This window comes from Borostomias antarcticus (assembly GCF_949987555.1).
Source record: "Borostomias antarcticus genome assembly, chromosome: 3".
Lineage (NCBI taxonomy): Eukaryota > Metazoa > Chordata > Actinopteri > Stomiiformes > Stomiidae > Borostomias > Borostomias antarcticus.
In genome coordinates, this window is record NC_140236.1 from 14,137,140 (window position 1) to 14,156,713 (window position 19,574).

Sequence of the window (19,574 nt, forward strand, 5' to 3'; positions counted from 1 at the left end):
TCCCCAGGTGTTGCATTTAACCATAAAAAAACATGGCTGTATGAAAATGTCTGCTAATGCCACATCTAAACTACAGTACATGGAAAGATTACTACTGTAAGCTGAAAAGGGTCTTTGGAAAGGATTGCTGATCATGCTTGAACAAACCACATTATTTTCACCACAGATCAAAATGTTGGCCTAGACAATATTCAGAATATCCTTCATTTCAACCTCTAAAATATGAAGACAGTGACTGTTTTCAGCAATCAGCAGGTCTTGATTGTTGAACTGAAGTGTGGGGAATGAGAGACAGCCAGACTCACAGGGCCTAGTGGTTCTAATGACCAGGGACCCTGTCTCTAATGTGCTGATTGGATTTCCTATTGATTATGTTTTTAGCTGGTGTAATGGCCCAGTTTCGGTGATTGCTATTGTACTGAATTGCAAATTGAACTTGGCGACATAGAGTAATGCGGATATTCAGTCCTGTATAATGAAACTACAGAGCACATCCTTTTCTCACACTAATTACAATCCTCCTTCAATCCTAGTGAATCTGTCTCTTCTATATATGCATGTGCAGATGCACAGATTTTAGAAGAGGAGTCACGGCTTCACACATTCTTATATTGTAATGATGCATGTTAATGTAATTTTTAAATTTATACATTCCACATTTGAATGTCATATCATACTTCAACATCATACTGTAGCTGAGTTATCATCCGTGTTTAGAAAAAAAATACTCCATGCAGCTACTGTACATCATTCACTGGGTTCTCCTTTTGAGTGTGTCTGTGTGAGAAAAAAAAAATCTTACTTGTGCATTTCTTGATTCCAGAACCTTTCTTCAGAGCATGACGACTTAGTTTGCACTGGAAGTTGTTCTCCCAGAACTCTGCAAACCAGATGTTTCTCCTGTTGTTGTCCAACGTCCGGCTGATGAAATAACGATCAAACCCTAAAGACATCAACGACACATTGGCACCCTTGGCAGATTGTCCACAGAGGAGTGTACTGGATTTTCAGATGTTGATATAATGTTAGCCTGCTGGTTTTAACTGTAGGTCTATGTAGTACTCTGATCCTGCTACTACAACTACACCTGACTGTTTTTATGCTGATGTCTGTTATGGTGATAATTTGACTTTCATGGTTTTTGACACTTCGGAAAGACACTTTGAAAAGATGTGTTCATTCTCTCTCTCTCTCTCTCTCTCTCTCTCTCTCTCTCACACACTCTCTCTCTCTCTTTGTTTGTACGTTGCATGCAAAGTATCTAGGATATGATTACAACATTACCTCTTATGGACTGCCTTTTGGGAAGGATGGTGACAGCCCCCTCTGCCATCTCTTCCTGGTTGAGGATTGGTGAAATCTTAGAGCCCCAGCTGTCTGAGCCCACCCACAGGAAGTGGCCCGTCTGGTTGGCCTTTTTAGCTGCCTGAAGAAGCCTCCTAGGGGACAGGGGAAAAGAGAACTCCATTGTTGTGTCATCATACTGCTCATCATTATACTGTAACATGAAATATTTTCATGGCATGCTGTTTTTTAATCATCATTGTATTTCATAAATAATCTTTCAATTTCAGTATAATTGGGTCAATGTGTTAGGCAAAGATCAGGCATACATTTCACTCTAATTGGATCATTTATGTCTAGTTCTACCACCCCAGGAGAGGGATGCTGTAGGTAGATTCCCCTGCTGAATGGCACAAGGTTTTGTCCATCCCTGGTAATGGGTATAATGAATAAATGGATGGTAAATGGTCTGCACTTATATACCACTTTTATCCAAAGCGCTTTACAATGGCCTCTCATTCACCTATTCACACACACATTCACACACCGATGGCGGGAAGCTGCCATGCAAGGTGCTAGCCTGCTCACTTGGAGCAGAGGGAGTTTGGTGTTCAGTGCCTCTGCCCAAGGGCATTTCGACATGTGGACAGGAGTTGAACCGCCGACCCTACGATCATTAGACAATCCGCTCTAACCTCCTGAGCCACAGCCGCCCAAGAAGCTACAGAGGTGGGGTGAGCTGGGTCAGAATGGCTCTACCCCTCACCTAGTACCACATCTGTACTGCATAAAGGACACACTCCTTGAATTTCCCCTGAGCTGCCAGTTACATAACACACCTCGGTAACCAGTTCAGCTGAGTATGGTTAAATAACATTGGTTTATAGAATAGAATGAAAATACAATTTCCATACAGGACTGTCAAAAATCTATAAGCGGATGTTCGCTTAAATCAAAAGACTGGTTTGTATGCTCCAGCTCTCTCACAGGCTTACAGCAGATACATCTGAATAATAAATATGCTTAGTGAATGTCAGGGTCCTTTTTTTTTTTTCAAACCACATTTTGGTATTATTCCGTCGTGCTTCAAAAATATGCAGACTGCAAGTAATTCCTCTTGCTCATCTAATGTGTTTGTAGTTTTCCATGAACCCTTCATCAGATGAGGGAGGTCGTCAGTGTTGTTGACTGTCTACTGCAACCCTCCTTGAAGTCATTTGCATTATGATCATAAACACCAGGTGCTCTCAATGCTGCTAGAATTTATTAGAGACTAGCTAGCATCAAGCCACTTCCCAAACGGGATGCAAGATGGAATTTAGCGCATTCCTGTAGATGTATTTTGTCATGTCGGGGCCTTGTCAGGTCGTTTATAGGTGAAATAACCACTGTTATATTCTATTTTTCACTCGTTTAGGGGTTTTCTGCTTCTTCTTCTTCTACGCTCTAGCGGAAATAGCGCGCGCTCTGTGCGATACGTTACAGTGCTGCCACCAATCGGTGAATGCTGCAGCAGCACATATTTAAAGCTCATCACGCAAAGCAGGTACAGGTGGAAGATGGCGCAGCCAACATGTTCAGCTGATTCCTGCTGTGTTAATTGCGAGACCCCGTTCGTTAAATCAAAACATGGGTACGTTATTACTAGTCCAAGGACTAGTAAAATATTATATCCAAAGTTTTCACCTGCAGAAAGAGTTTTTATTTGTTTGCAGTGTTTAGGCCTATTTAAAAATGCTACTGTCCCCAAGGGAAAGAAAATAACCTTTTATAGTTCAACGCTGCTGCAGCATTCACCGATTGGGGGCAGCACTGTGACAGAGCGCGTGCTATTTCCGGTAGAGCGTAGAAGAAATGGAAGCAGAAAACCCCTAAACGAGTGAAAAATAGGCTATAACAGTGGTTATTTCACCTACTGTATAAACGACCCGACAAGGCCCCGACATGACAAAAGACATCTACAGGAATGCGTGGTGAGCGTCAGATTTGAAATTCGCCGCCCGGAATAGTCCGGTCACCCTTTTCTATATCCTTATATACGTGACCCCAGATTAGAGGAGCGACAGCGTATCTCTGGGGTCACATCAGGGCTACTTGAACCTACTGTATCTCCTAGATACTCACGCGTCTGGATTTCATGCTTGCCCATCTGTCTAGTATCTCATCAAAATGACGTTCCATTGTGGAATGGAGGTAATTTTTAATGATCTTTAGTTTACTGAAGGACCTTTCTGCGGATGCTACTGTCACTGGCATGGTCAGGAAGACTCTGAGTGCTACAATTAAATTAGGGAAAAGTAAGTCTAGATTTCACTTTAAGAGGAAGTTCAGTTTATCTATTGCCTTTGTGCACCTATTTTTATTTAGTAGACGGCTTGCAGGATATATTTCTTGTATGTCTCTCGAAACGTCACTTTGTGAGAGGGATCGTGTTACTGATTCTTTCATTTCCTCCTGTGTCATGTTATCCATTTCGATTATAAAACTCTGCGATTGCCCTATGTTTTCAAATCTGTCCTTAAAGTCGCACAGAAATGAAAAAAGCATTTTGTCCCATTTTAGTTCACATAATTGGGCATAGTGTTCACCTATTCAATGATGTATGCCAAAAAAAATACAAAATTCTTCTTTTGTTGTAACCTTATATCAATGTATATAATTTCTTACTTCCTGGAAAGTGGTAGGTCACATGCAATTATGACAACAGGTACCTTAGATTTTAGGCCAATAATCTCACAACATCCACCCGTCAATCAACGCTATCCTTCTATCGAATCTGTCTAATGTTCTTAAAATCCGTCCACTTGTCAATGTTCCAATCAAATTCCTCTAAACTAATGTCCCACCCTCATAGCTTGTTTGCGTCGGAAAAACGTCAAACTATGGAAGGTAGATGATCTCAAACATCCATTTCTGTGTGAATTTAAGCTCACTAGAAACTGTATCTACTGTGACATAAAAGACAGACTGCTTGAAATGTGTTTCTGCGTCCTGTTCTTGTGGGTCATCATCATTATTCCAGCTAACGTTAACTCCGTTCTGAGTGGGGGAGTGCAGCTTTATGAAGCGTATAGTTAGTCCATGGATGTATTAATAGAATCGCTTCCTGGCCCCTTGAGTTAGTCACTCAGCGCTCCTGCTCTTCAATGGCGCCCCAGCTCTTTGGCGCCCCCTCATTGTGGCGCCCGGGTGCACTGCACCCTTTGCACCCCCTTAGTTGTGTCACTGGCTAGCATGCCGTATTCACCAGATTACATTTCTATTGCTTAAAGAGAAGAAAGAAGTACACAATTTATTATCATAAAATTTTTATGTTTGCCTAATGTCTTCAGACATGGCCATCTCAGGTCTATACTACCCTGGGCACAACACAGAGAGCTTAAGAGTTTTCCTCAACTGGCTGGCAGCTCAGAATGACTGGGTTCAAGGGCAGAGCAAGCACGCTGGGCGGAAATGCCCTGAGCTTACTGTAATTACTGCATATCCACTATTAGCCTACCCACTATCAGGGCCGGATTAAGTCAATGAGCTCTGGGACTTGTGCTCTGCTCAGCAAGCAGTGGAAGCCTCCTCAAATCATTGCCCACGACCAGGAAGTGTTTACCTGGTTAATGTGCTTTCAAACAAAAAAGACATTATGGCTCCGACACATTTCATTAATAAAACCTTTTTTTAAGCGGAAGCATAACCATAGGCCATGGTAATATATATATATATATATATATAGGAACAAATATTACAGCGCACTAGATCGGGCTGGACGTTTTGAGAAGGAAGAGGAAGAAGACAAATGACAAATACATGAGGCTCTTTGCCCGGACCCTAATTATTTAAAACTTAAATAAAAAATTGAGATAAAATTCAAAAATAATTCACACAACATCTACCATGTCATGAAAATGTTATTTTTTATGAACATTGGAGATTTATTTAGCGAGTATTTGCAGTAGCTGCATACATGCGCTGTGGGCTCAATTTCTCAAAAATCTGTTAAGACTGTTTGTGGAGGACAGTCTGAAGACTAGTAGTGTAGCAAGTGGGGTGTCAACTGACCAAAAATGTGGGAGAAGTAATGTTTGATAGGTTTTACAGTTTTTGATAAAAAACAGAGTGATGGGCTTCATAATTCCTGCCAGTTCAAAGTGTATGGAAGTTTCTGCTCATTTGGGCCTACCTTTTGGTGGTGGTTGCAAACTGATAGCACGTATGGCTGATTTGTTATGATTTTTTTGTTTTGTTTTAAACTTAAGACGGTTGCTGTAGCGCCACCACAGGACAATTGGCCCACAATGCCAGTTGAGGACTTTTAAAATAGGACAGGACCTATGTGCAAAGTTTGGTGATTTTTTATGCATGGGAAGATTCAGATTCAGAATTCAGAATATTGGGAAATACAAGAGGGACCGGCAGCTGAGGCAGTTACACATCTTGTATGGTTGTAACAGTTACACACCTTGTATGGTTGTAACAGTTACACACCTTGTATGGTTGTAACAGTTACACACCTTGTATGGTTGTATTTCTTCACTCAGCAAGCAAGATTTTTCTTTTAAACCTATTACCTGTTGGTGCATAGAACTCCAGATGTAAGTTCAGTGCCATACCGGGTCTCTATCTTCCCTTGAGTCCATGACCTGTGTTGACCTTGCTTTGTAGGAAATAACCGACTGCACTGTACAATGCAGTCAGTTATGCAGGGCTGCATCCTCCAAAAGGAGATGTTTCTGTCTGTGTGTGTGTGTGTGTGTGTGTGTGTGTGTGTATGTGTGTGTGTGTATGTGTGTGTACCAGTCCACAGCTCTTACCTGATGTCGTCTTCGTTGGCGAAGAGAATAACCACCCTGGCGTTTGAGTTTTCCCTCAGCCTGCGGATGACCTTGTCGAACTCTCCTGGTTTGGGTTCCCGTGGTATCTTCGCTGACTGAGCAATGCACACACCTCCTGCATAGTGACAGAGGTAGGAAGTTGAAAGCATGAATGAATGACAAAAAACACTGTCTATGGCCCAATCTCAAACCAGCCCCTATCTCCTCCAGTCCCCCTCCATCTGCGCGGTCACCCGAGGTTCTGCATGTTAAGGGCCGTCCCAAACCGATTAGCACGAAGTGCGCTTGGAGTGCGTGTGAACTGTCAAACCTTTAAATAGCGAGCCTCATCGGTGCAAGCTCCCGATAGCCGAAGCAGGAAGTGCACGTGCCAAAGCGATAAAGCGAAACCGCATATATAAATAAAGTTCCATCTTCCTACACTGTCAATTATTTTAGATAGACTACAGCACTCAAACTTTTTCCTTTTACTCACACCAATTTAACAGCCTCAAACAAAATCACAGAATGTGGTATCAAAAGATAAAACCAAAGAACATCACTTTATCCCTAAAACTCTTAATTTACACAACAATGGAACAGACAAAGCAGCTGATTAGGCTGCGACATGCAAATGCCTCTTCACAAAAAAAGGAATGCTGCCAAAGAGGCATGGGAGTAAGTTATGTATTGATTGATTTATTTGTCGGACAGGTCACAATATAGTAGAGTTCATTTGCAAAAAACATATCTCCATTTAGCTTTTTGATAATTTGACAGTGAAGGCTGAGAGATAATATTTTCTGTGGCGTGTGTATGTGTGTTTGTTTGCTAGCCTTTACATTTTGGAGCCGATCCGAATCACACGGAGGGTCCACAAGCCGTTTTCTGGTTTGTCCATTCCCCTCCATTCATTTGTTGAACTAGGATTACACAAATATTACCAGACTAAATTTGGTGGAGGGGTGTAGACCCTATTCAATTTAGACCCAATTAAATTTTGGAGCAGATCCGAATAACGGGATGGGGCCCCGAGTCACCCAAACATGGCCGGGCCATTCACCGCTATTCATTTTTTGGACTTGGGGAGCGAAAAAGTCCCCCCAATAATTTTCAATGAATCGAATCGCAAAAATAGATAGACAGTTTATTTGTCATTGCACTTATCATGTCATTGCACTACTCTATCTATCTATCTATCTATCTATCTATCTATCTATCTATCTATCTATCTATCTATCTATCTATCTATCTATCTGTCAGTTTCAACGAGAAATGATGCTCAGAAGGCATAGACCTCCGCCCATGAATGCATTCCGTGGCTCTGTGCATGCGCACATGCATGCGAGCAGGACATGTTTGGTATTGCTGCATTTGTTACGTCGAGAGTTTCATGCCAGTCCAAACCCCATTTTTCTGTGACCTTCCCATGTCGAGACATGTCCGATTCAATTAATTGAAAATGCAGCAATACCAAACATGTCCTGCTCGCATGCACGTACACATGCACAGAGCCATGGAATGCATTCATGGGCGGAGGTCTGTGCCTTCTGAGCACCATTTCTAGTTGAAACTTTAGATGGTTATGATGACATACATTCTGCAAAGGTGAAAAATGTGAGATGTAGTTTATAGTAAATTGAGTCTTGGTGTGCCAGGCTTCTTCCTTTCTCAGACAGAACTACATTACTCACACTGAGCCAATGCATCGTAGATAGAATGAACTCAGTTTTTCAGAATCTAGTCAAGCAGATGCTTCTTAGAATCACCTTCCATACTGTGTGAACCAAAAGTAGACCACAGCATGGATAGTTTCCCCCCTAAACCAACACTTGTACCATTCTATTTTCTAGACCTGCATGTCAGGATGGAAGATTAAAATTGTCCTGTGTAATATTTCACAGCATGAGGAATGTGTTATTAGAAAATCTTTCCATGGACCACAAGGGGCAGATCTGAGACATTGAGACCCATCAATTCAGTTTATGGGCCTGCCAATGAAACTGGGGGAACCGTGTAGCAATTGGGAGTGAACCTAGCCAATTGAAACTGTGAGGACTGGCTCTGTTTGGGAAGACTTGCTCATTTTTCTCCCCACACGTATTTTTATTCATTTTAAGAAATGTACCACCAGCTCAGCGGCCTTGTGGTTAGAGTGTCCGCCCTGCGATTGGGAGTTGTGGGTTCGATCCCTGGCCGAGTCTTTTCAGCATATGCATCATTCTTCTTCCTCCAGACATACCGCTGATCCAGTTCCAGTTTTGTTTCATTGTTCCACAGAACAGAATTCCAAAACGTATGTGTCTTATTTATATGGTTTTGAGCATATTGGAGCCGACTTTTCTTGTGATTTTGGGTCAGTAGTGGTCAGTGTTGTGCACGAACGCGTTCAAAATAATGACGTTTGTGCGTTCGTTCGTTTCAAAGGAGAACGGTAACGTAACAAGCCTCTCTTTTAGGGTTAGTTACTCGTAACTGAACGAGTTCATCCTGAAGCTAGTGAACGACCGAACGAACGCCTAATAATTGCGTTCTTTTTATTATGTTTTGTCCAGTGATGTCCACACAATATTGTGAAACTTCTTGTGTTGCCTGATTTGCAATTTATGCAACTTTATGGGCTTCACCGGTCAAAATGAGCTCAGAGCAACGACAATTCTAAGGGGGGTACGTTCCAAATTTGGCAATCCGAATCATTACATCATCAACAAGCGCCAACTTGCCACTTGCCTTGTTGTCGCGCCACTAGCTGCTAACGTTAGCCCATAAAACGGTCCCATGGATGGCATCCAACGAGGAAACCCCAACTGACGGGACAAATTATGAATATTTAAGTGAGTTGCTCAGATCCTCAGCCTTCATTACAGTTCTCGCCTGTGTTTTGTAATTTGTTGTATTTTTGAACTGCTGATGCACAAAGGTTCAGGCAGTATAAATAAATGTTGCATCTACAGTGTGCCTTTGCTATATCTCTTGTTTAACTATCTACTGACATATTTTCAGCTGTAATGTCTATTATTCTGTAATGGGCTGTAGCAATTGTGGTGTATGCTATGTATAGCATGAAGGATGAATAAGAGGTGGTTATATTTAAAAAAACAAAAACATAATGGGATCAGAGCAGCACATTTAAATAACAAGACCAGCAGACCTGGCTCCTGCCAGACCCAGAAGACCATTTAAAGACCCTCAGGCCTTTGATGTACCAGCTGTGGGTCATGTTCAGAACATGTGACCTCTCCTCAGTTTTCTCCCTCAAGCTCTACTTTTCTGGGGTGTTATCCACAAAGAATCAGCCATGAGCTGATCTTTAATGCTGATCACCTCTCTGGCCTGAGCTCCCGTCAGCATAGGTGAAGTCATCTGTTCTCAACAAATTCCACCCAGGTGTGCAGACTAGGGTAGAAAAACCTTGCGAAAGACAGACAGACCGACCGACAAAGCCTCCTGCCTGACCGGCAAAAAATGAACTAAAAAGAGAACTATGAACTATTTAATTAGTTCATAATTTGACATTTTGATATTGAACTTGAACTAGTTCGTTTGGAAAATTGTGAACTGAACTTTGAACTAGTTCATTTTAAAAAGGAACTTTCCCAACACTGGTAGTGGTGTATGTCTTGGAGTCCGGGCATGGAGCCCTTCAGTGTTCAGTATGCGCCTTACTGTGCAAACTGAACCCTCAGCGCTGCTGCCACCAAGTCTTGCTGCTGGTGTTTTGTAGTCACTAGGGTTTTTGACCACTTGTCTCATCAGGAATCTTGTGGCAGCCGCTGATAGCTTCCTCTTTCTACCACGTCCAGGTAGTGTAGCCACTGTTCCTTTAACTTTAAACTATACTTCCAACGGTATCTCTAGGAATATTCAGTGTTTTTGCTATCTTTGATGTATCTCTATAATTTTCCTTGTTTGTGCAAGGCAAGGATCTCTTCTCTGAAATTTTTGGACAATTCTTTTGACTTAGAAATATGGCTAACATGCAATCAAATGTCACTCTCAACAAACCCCTAGCCAGTCCACTATTTATGTCTTTTATGTCAAGGGCCGTGTCAGAATGTCCATACTATGTATGTAGTACCTACTATATAGTCCACCAGATGCAGCATGCTACATCAAAATTGTCCCTACTACATCTGGCGTACTATATAGTAGGTACTACATATTCCCAAAATTACCCCCAAAATATAGTAGGCATCGAGAGGATGCTACTGTATTCTGGACACAAGATGGTGATTTGAGTGAAACGTCACAGCATGTGTGTGCTTATTGGTGTCATATTTATTCAGTTTGAGTAATTTATGATCAAGCTAGCTAACTACGATTACCTCAATTGGCCCAGTTGCCGGTTAGCGATGAGAGGCGGAGTCACAGCCCAGTTGATAACCCTCCGTCGTGGGATGGGGAGATGCAACAGTCGGCTGGGATCCTGCCTTTCATACTGTAGCTAACCAGCAACTGGTCAGTGGACTACCAGGCAGCCTATGTTATGTCTGAACACTATCCAACAGCTAATTCCCCCAATGTTAGCTAAGTTAGTGTAGCTAGCTAGCTACGAGCTAGCAAGCAGTTGCAAGGTCGAACAAATATGTAAGTTGTAAAATGATGCAGGGGCCAATATCTCTAGCTAGCTACAGTAAGCATAGCTTATTATATTGGTGGTTCGCTTGGAAGACAAAGTGCAGATACTTCCAATGCCAAGGAACTATTGGCACATGGAAGTAGGCGTCTTTCAGATCTATGCTGGTGCAAAAGTCATCGGGAAGAGATGCTTCTAGCATTTACTACCTTGTTGAAAAGGTGGAGGTCCAAAATTGGTCTCACACCTCCTATCTTCTTTGGGACAAGGAAGTAGCAGGAATCCCTTGGCCTATCCCTTGTTCCTATGTTCCAACAGGACCACAGTCACCACTCCCTTCGGGATGCGGCATCACTGTCTCCACAACGCCCGTGAGGACATGAAGGGGAGAACAGTGAAACTAGTTGACTCATGCACTTTGAGATAGAGTGAGAACGACGTCATTCACAACATTCACACTACTGTTTAAAGAAGGCTGAACGTAGGTGTTAAAAACATCAGAGAAACGGAGCATCGGTCGCTCATTTGCACAGCTAGGTGAGGCTACAGACACATCTCGTATCTGTCCCCGGTTAAATGGGGGAATGTTTTATCTGACGTAGAAGCAGAAAACCATGCCGCCGCTCGAACTAAGGACTCAACAACCCCGAGATTACATGCTTTGCTCATCAAGCGTGCAGCCGATCTACCTGTCAAACCAACAGGGAAGGGCGCTGTCGCTCGATTTGAGTTAATGACCGTCGCCAAATGGGAGAGTGCTAGACTAAATCCCGCCGGCAGTTATACCAAGGGTTGTGAAAAGCTCAAACAGGGCAGCAATGGAAAGGCGGACCTTGTTGAACACATACCTTTCCCAGCCTGAACAGTGAGACAGGTAGTTGTCACGTCTGTTAATATAGCATATACTTCTTACTTCTTGCGAGCTGACACCACAGCTCGAACCGGAAGCATCAGAACCACTGGAAGACAAACCACTCGCATCTTCTTCATTGCCCTCAGAACAATCTTTTTCCTCATCAGATGGAGGGAGGGACAGCATCGGCGCTGGCTTCTGAGGAGGTATGCCAACATCATTACCCCCGTCTGAGCCGCCCTCCTCGGGTACAGGATATTTGTTCCCCAGACAGAACGAAGACAATCAAAGAAGTGCGCTCGGTGAAGCCTTTCCAGAGGCTCAGGAAAAGCGCAGGCCTGGCAGTCAGAAGATGGCACTAGACCCGCCTTGGCGTGCTGTGGCTCCATGCAGCGGAAGCAGAGTTGATGTCCCATGTCACTGTTGAGGGCACTGCAACTGCAGAATCTCTCTGGTAGTCTAGGCAGTGCTGGCCAGCTCTATCGTGAGTCGCTGTGTAGTCATCTCTTTCTTCTTACTTCTTCTTGCGAGCTGAAAGTTTCTAGGAGCAGATGTGCAGTTGAAGCCCACTTATATAGCGGTGCATTGGGTCTAGTTGGGCAGAGGTGTGTGTATGTTTTTTTTTTATTTAGTCAGTGTAGCTGGCTACGGTTTCTCAAGCCAATAGGACAGTGGTCATCAACTACATTTTTCCAAGGGCCAGAATTGTTTTTAGCAGACACTGTGGGGGGCAGACTTTCAAATCATTATCAATCAATCAATCAAAGCTTTATTTGTATAGCGCATTTCATAGCCAGAGGCAACACAATGCGCTTTACAGAGAACAAGGGAGGTGGGCATACGTCCCACCCCTACATATTCCAGAGGAAAGCAAAAAACCAGTATCACCCAGGGGCCAGATATGTGAGCTGTAAAAATTCTTCCCTGACCCCTCTCAACAAGGCGATCGAGCAAGCTCCTGGAGTATGTTTGTCTACCGGCTAAGAACATTTAAATAACGTAAAATTACATTTACATAAATTACATTTACATTTACATTACAAATTATTTTAAAAATATATTCTTGTTTAATATTTTCAACTTCTTGTGAAAGTAACTAACCAATTACTAATTTTCAGTAGCTTTCCCATACTACTAAGACCTATACTGCACCCCAGTGCTTAATTTGTAAATCAGGAGGTCCCGGAACAGCCTATGTGTGTGTGTGTGTGTGCATGTCCATATTCTTGCATAGGCTATTGCTATTGCAAGTTATTCTACCGCTTCACAACCAGCAAAGCAAACATAGCTTAGTGAGTGAGCCTTTCTTAATTTCCTGCATGGGGTTGTGTAGACTAGGCTACTGGCCAATAATAAGATAACAGATTCTTTAGAACCCACTGTCAAAAGCACATATTTAGGGTCGATAAATCATTCCAAATACAATTATTTTGATCAACTGATTTTGGTGTTGCTTCAATATTGGAAGATTCTTTTTTTTAGATAAGTACAAAATCTGCAAACTCTTTTAAGAGACAGTTGAAGACTGACCTTTTCAGGCAGGCATTTGGCCATCTGTAGCTCAGCTACTGACTTTTTCTATGTTGTTGTGATTTTTATGTTATAGTAGGAGCTGCCAGTATTTTATGTGTTTGTATTTTATATCTGTATTTTGTATGTGTGATTTGTATTTTTATATCCACTTGTGAAGCACTCTGTGCACTCATGCTGATAATGGCACTATAGAAATAAAGCTTTACTTAATTACTTCTGAGGGCTGGAAGGGAAGCTTTGGGAGGCCGGATTTGGCCCGTGGGCCGCCAGTTGATGATGCTCCACGAAATAGAACCATTGGTTCTCAAGGCTACTTACTTAAGAAATGTATGAATGTTCAGATGTCCTCTTATAATATTTTGTTTTCTTTGTTTATATTAACATTATGATTTAAGCTGTTATAAATGTACAGTAGCTAGTTTGTTAATGGGTCTACACTTGAATTTAAACGTTTGTTTACCAGTTTTAAATGTTGGTAACTCGTGAATAAATGCCCATACAGTATATCACTCATTATTTTAGTAGTTATACATGTTCATGAGTCATGATTTATTCTACCAATGTTTATAAATGATTATTCAACACTGATGTTGAACATGTGCAGCTAATGCAAGGTGGATATGAAGACTTCTACTGTTTCATCGGTGTTTGTCTTCACTATTTCACACACTAAAGCGTTCACCATATACAGTACAGTACATGGACTATAGCCTAACCGAGAGATGTGTTGAGATCAAATCTGGTTTCTAGTTTGCAATGACATGAGTAAATTATGTCCATAATGTCCAGGTGATGAATTGGCAGGGCTTCAAACATAGAGCAAGATATATAAATGGTTTATAATGCATTTACAAAATGGTTAAATACCAATTAATAATGTAATATACACAATTTACAAATTGCACCATACTCAAAAGTGTTACCATTTTTTCAGGTTTGTCCTAATCTTACTTGTCAAGCACTGACACACACAATAATACTAAAACCCAACTACTGTACACCATGAGTGAGTAACATATAGCTGGGCCTTGAGGCAGCTGTATTCACCCTTGGAGCTGTCTAGTGCCAGCTTATACATCCACTGGTTACCAACAAGACAAGGCTTTCTAATTCCCAATGAAACATTTCAGGAGAATTGTTTTGTCCCTCTGCCAAAATGCCACAGAGTGGATGTGCATGCTAATGAACTCCTCTCTCCTGACCCAATACAAAGCCAGCTTGCCGGGCAATCAATGCAGGAATAATACCCCCGGTTCACTGCGTCACAGTCAGACCTGCTCTGTGGATCATAAAACAAGGCCCAGCGCCAGCTCTGTAACTACAGTAATAGGTTAGGAACGTGGAAGTAGAATAGAGCTGAGAATACTGTTGGGTATGGGGGGGGGTTGATAAAAACGCTTTATAAGTGCAGTCCATTTACCATTTAATAATGATAGGCTGACAGCCTTGCTGGTGAGGCCAGAGGGTCACTTCCGGGTGAAGCCCTCACACTCTGTAATACAATTCTCTTTCTGTTGTTATTTTCCGCGGTCTCCTGGTTTTGTTATTCCGCCCAGGGGCTTTTTTCCTGATGAATCTGGCTGTGTTCTCTACCATTGGTCATGCATGTGACAGCCACTACATGACAGTTTAGATTCTTCCACAGTTGAGGAATAGACTCACTCCGTCTCATGTAGAGGTTGATGTTTGTTATTAATAGCTGGCGCCGCCTAAAGCAAGACGTGTTTTCCTATTAAAGATCAATGATTCTCATGCCTCAGATTTTACCCATCTGACCAGGGGCGTCATGCCTATAGAACTTGAGGGGGCACGTGCCCCCTCAGATTTGGGGGTGTTATTTTTTATTTTATTTTTACATTTCTGTTAATGTTTGTTTACCATTACATTTTACAATGCGGAGCTATGATTATTCTCTTTACTGAGCTGAATGTATTATTTTAATTATGTCATAGACCACCTCGAAAAGCCACCATAACCTCTTTCAAAAAGCCAAACACCCTCTTTCCCGGTGGATTTGGTTTCTTCCAAATTAACACTGGACCTGGAAGCCCCCCCCCCCCCCCCCCCTCGCCTCGTCTCAGATAAACACATTTTCATGGTCTGCTTGCATACATTTACATTAAGGTTGTCATTAACTGATGAACAGGTCCTCCAAATATTAGGCTATTCAGTATATCAGATTCAATATACTTGAATTTGGAATTTGGAAGATTTGTTTTCCCTTACTTTTTATTTAATTTCACACTGCTTGAGTGACAACTGGTAGTGTGCTTTTAAACTGCAAAAATGCATCAAAAAGATTTCGCCTGCACTGCGCGCGCTAAGCACACCAAGCACGCACACTGCGCGCACGTGCTTCGCTATCTCGTGCCCCCTCGGTTTTTTGGGTTGCATGACGCCCCTGCGTCTGACCATACATCTGACCATACATCTGACCATGCATCTGACCATACATCTGACCATACATCTGACCATGCATCTGACCATACTTCTGACCATACATCTGACCATACATCTGACCATACATCTGACCATGCATCTGACCATACTTCTGACCATACATCTGACCATACTTCTGACCATTCATCTGACCATACATCTGACCATGCATCTGACCATACATCTGACCATACATCTGACCATACTTCTGACCATTCATCTGACCATACATCTGATCATACATCTGACCATACATCTGATCATACATCTGACCATACTTCGGCAGTCTCATATTTGGTGCTAGTTTGTAATAATGGGAAAGCCTGGAACCACACTAATAATAACAATTCAACACAAGATGCAAAAATCCCATTATTATTATTATTATTATTATTGTTATTATTTTACAAACAAAAGTGACATTTTATGCTCTACTGTGAATGTTCCTCAGTCTGTCTCAAATGTTGCCGAAGAGGGAGTCCTCAGATTAGTTCATCCCCTAACCAGTTTAATTCTTTCATGGCATTCAAAGGACACTGATTGGCCTGGTTGGAATCCCAAACGATAAATCACACTGGACAAGAGCCTTTCCGGACCCTGAATTGCACTTTGAAAATGAAAGTGGGTGTAAGATTCAGTAGCTGGAGCCAGGCTAGAAAACCTCTGATCCATTGGACCCAATCTAAACTGCACTTTCAAGTTCAAATATCCATTTAGCTGTTTTATCATACTGTAAAGTAGCAACACGGACACAGGGGAGACGCTACTTTAGGAACGACCACTTCAAAGGGAGACAAGCCTCTGTTCTCTGTCCTCACCTCGCTGGTATCAGTCCCCAGGTCCCTGAGCATATGCTCTATGGATGCTGAGGGGTTTCCTCCCCTGGAGTTAGCGCTGGCATCAATACTGGACCTCTGGCCCACACCCTCGCTAGAAACACATTCAAAGCTCTCACTGTTGAGGGAGAAGTAGGTCTAGTGTGCATGTGCTTTTTTTTTTGCTGCAATCAAGTTTGCAGTCAGTAGAAACCTAGGAAACAGGTAGTTCAGAACAAATTCGTAATGAGATATTTACAGCTAACCCTCTGATGCTCTCTTGGTCTAATGGCAGAGGCATGAGCTTGATGATTGGCAGTTTGAACCCCCCCCCCCCCCAACTGGGTCCATATACAGTAGGACTCCACTTATCCGAACCCAACGGGACCGAAGGTCGTTCGTATCTCTGAAATGTCCGGATGACTGAAACTTATGTTAAAATGCACCAAATTCAATAAGTGGTATACTTGTTCCATATAGACTCATAATAGACGGATAAATAACCTTAATTACTTGTGAAAATGCATCAAAATTGCAATCAAATAGCCAACTAAACTCATATAGCCTAGCCTATAATAGACCTACAGTAGCCTATAATAAAATAACCGAATTTCCAATTGAGTGCGTGCTTTGATCAAATACAGTACTTTATTCTCAAATGAGGCGTACGCTACATCGATAGGCTACTGTATTCGTAGAACAAAATGGTATAGCCTAAAAACAACCCAACATTAGAACAATTAGAGCAAATTATAATCAATAAATAAATAAATGAAATGACAGACAAGTTGTCGTGTCTTAGGCTATTGTAGCCTAAAAGAAAGTCTCTAAAACAACCGATGTAGGCTAACGTGGCCTAGGCTGTAGGCTATTATTTAACAAATACAGTAGGTCTAGTAGGCTAATCTACATGCTCACAACACGTATGTGTTCCTGAAGTCCATTAACTGGGAACGAAAAATTACCTGATGCTGCTTCAGGTTTCTGACGCGCTTTCTGGCTACCAAGGAATGCAGCTCTCGCGCAGCAGACTCGTTTGCGTTTTATGCTCGACATTAGAGTAACAAAGAAATTAAACGTGACAGTAGGCTACAGCCTACAGGCAACATGTAGGTCTACATATAGTTCTGTTTTTATTCACAGTAGGATACAGTACTGTAATGAAAATCCCACCAGTAACCAGATAGCAGGCTAAAAAAAAATAAAAAAATTTAAGCCTGTCCGGTAGACCGGGAGGTTCGGATCTCTGAAGTTCGGATGAGTGGGGTCCTACTGTACTATTATTACTGTATTACCCCATTAAACGTATAAAATGTTTTACAGGTTTTTTGTTACAGGAGGTGCTATCATATAGGTTTATGCTTAACTAATCAAATCTAACATTTTAATGTTTCCGGCTGCCTCAAAATAGCCTGTTATCAGTCGATTTGTGATTTTTTCTATTCAGTTCATGCAAGGTAATACTCTACCAGTAATGAGTCCCTTCTGATATATTATTTTTTGTTGTTGTTTTCCCCCACAAAACACATTGCTAGATTACATTCTGCTGTAGGACAGGTTTTAATGAGCTAGATCAGCTTAAGGAAAGTCTCCCTCACTTTCCCTCCAGTTTTGATCAAAACCCATCTCATACTGCTACCTATTTCCATCACCTGTCCAGGGAAAAATACAGACAGAAAGCAATTGAATACATATGGAAAACAGCCCTGGAATAGAAGCAACTTAACTATCGTCTCCATCTCAGGGAAAATGCATAGCATTAGGCCCAATTATCTGCTGTTTTTGTAATGATAAATATGTTCTGCTAAGCATACCTTACTGACACATATTCAAACAATAAACCAATGATCAAATCTAAAGTAGAACTAATTTGGATGAAGAAGAACTAGTTTGGAGATCTACGGTAAGACAATCAGGGAAATATGAATTGCTTTGGAAAAGCAGTTTGCGAGGATGGTTCAGCAACAAATAAATAGGTACTGTAAATAACCTTAAGGGGCGAAGGAGGGTTTAAACAAATGAACCATGGCGAGATCTCTCGGGCTGAAGAGACTGCCACCGACTCTCCCCCAATGTCTCCGTACATACTCACTACCACTCTCACCTCCATGAGGGAACCAGCTCTAAAAATAACCTCTATAGACGCTGCATGGTTCTTCTCTCTCCCATCTACTGTCAGTACCAATATGCTTCTCTGTAGCAGCAACATTCATTCCTATTACACACCCAAGGGACAGGAGATGGTACCGTAAAAATAAAAAATGGATGCACAACTGTTCTTCTCCATGGATGCTTAGACACAATGATGTTTATATATCATTAATTCTTACTGGTAAGAACATACAGTAGTAATAGCTTGTTATGTATAGTAGCAATTATGTGATTGTTTGAACGGCTGTGAGCAGCTGTTTAGTAGAAAAGTGGAAGTGTTGAACTCACATTCTTTCCATGGTAGAAATTGTGTTTTGTGAGGGAGAGGGAGGGAGGGAAGAAGGGCATGGAAAGAGGGAGGGAGATTGTCTTTCTCTAATACTGTTTAAGAGCAGCCATTTGTTATGTAATGGTGTGTTGTTATGTAAAGCATAGCCTATAGGCTACTTTATTAAATTTATATGCAGTATTATTTATTTTTTGTCTTTTTACGTTATGCCCTGTGCATCAGTAGTGTCACAAATTAACAATACCAATTCAGTTCTTTTAAGAATTTATAGTTGTCTTGTCTTTCCATCAAATAGTAGAAAAGTAGGGTATCGATAGTGGGATCGATAAAGACCCGAATCGTTAAGCAATCTCAATAATGGTATCAGTATCGATAAAAATTAACGAGACCCATCCCTAACCGTGATAAAACCGTGAACCGTGATAATTTTGGTCACTATGACCGTGATATGAAAATTTCAAACCGTCCCATCCCTAACTATGTTATGTTCAATTCATGGGTAGCACATCCTATCAGGTAGGAAATGTTGATAGGCATTTCGAAATTTCCTACATAACACAATACGCTACTCATGAATTAAACACAATATTGTTTTAATGCAGCCATGATGTATACATGAAGCACGAGTTGGCTGTGACACACTAAATAGAAGGGGACCTTAATTAATTACCTGTATCTACCCTACTATGGGTCTAGACGACCTCATTGGATGAACCAATTTGTCTAATATCTGTCAACATCCTATAGGCTATAGTGGTGGGGTAGCCTACAGACAGCCAGAAAAGCCATGCCATCAAATTGCTCCTTTACATAAGAAAATGTTGCTCCT

The 19,574-nt window shown here is 41.7% G+C and overlaps 1 protein-coding gene across 1 annotated transcript in view; it reads right to left on the bottom strand.

The window, feature by feature from the left end:
• Positions 1-19,574, bottom strand: part of LOC311307250 (metabotropic glutamate receptor 4-like) — a gene marked incomplete at both ends in the record, with an annotated part of 188,717 nt that overhangs the window by 46,184 nt on the left and 122,959 nt on the right. Inside the window, 3 exons of the mRNA XM_084436047.1 lie at positions 803-943; positions 1,285-1,439; positions 6,090-6,225. Coding sequence (XP_084292173.1) covers positions 803-943; positions 1,285-1,439; positions 6,090-6,225 — 432 coding nt within the window. The remainder of the gene's footprint in view (positions 1-802; positions 944-1,284; positions 1,440-6,089; positions 6,226-19,574) is intronic.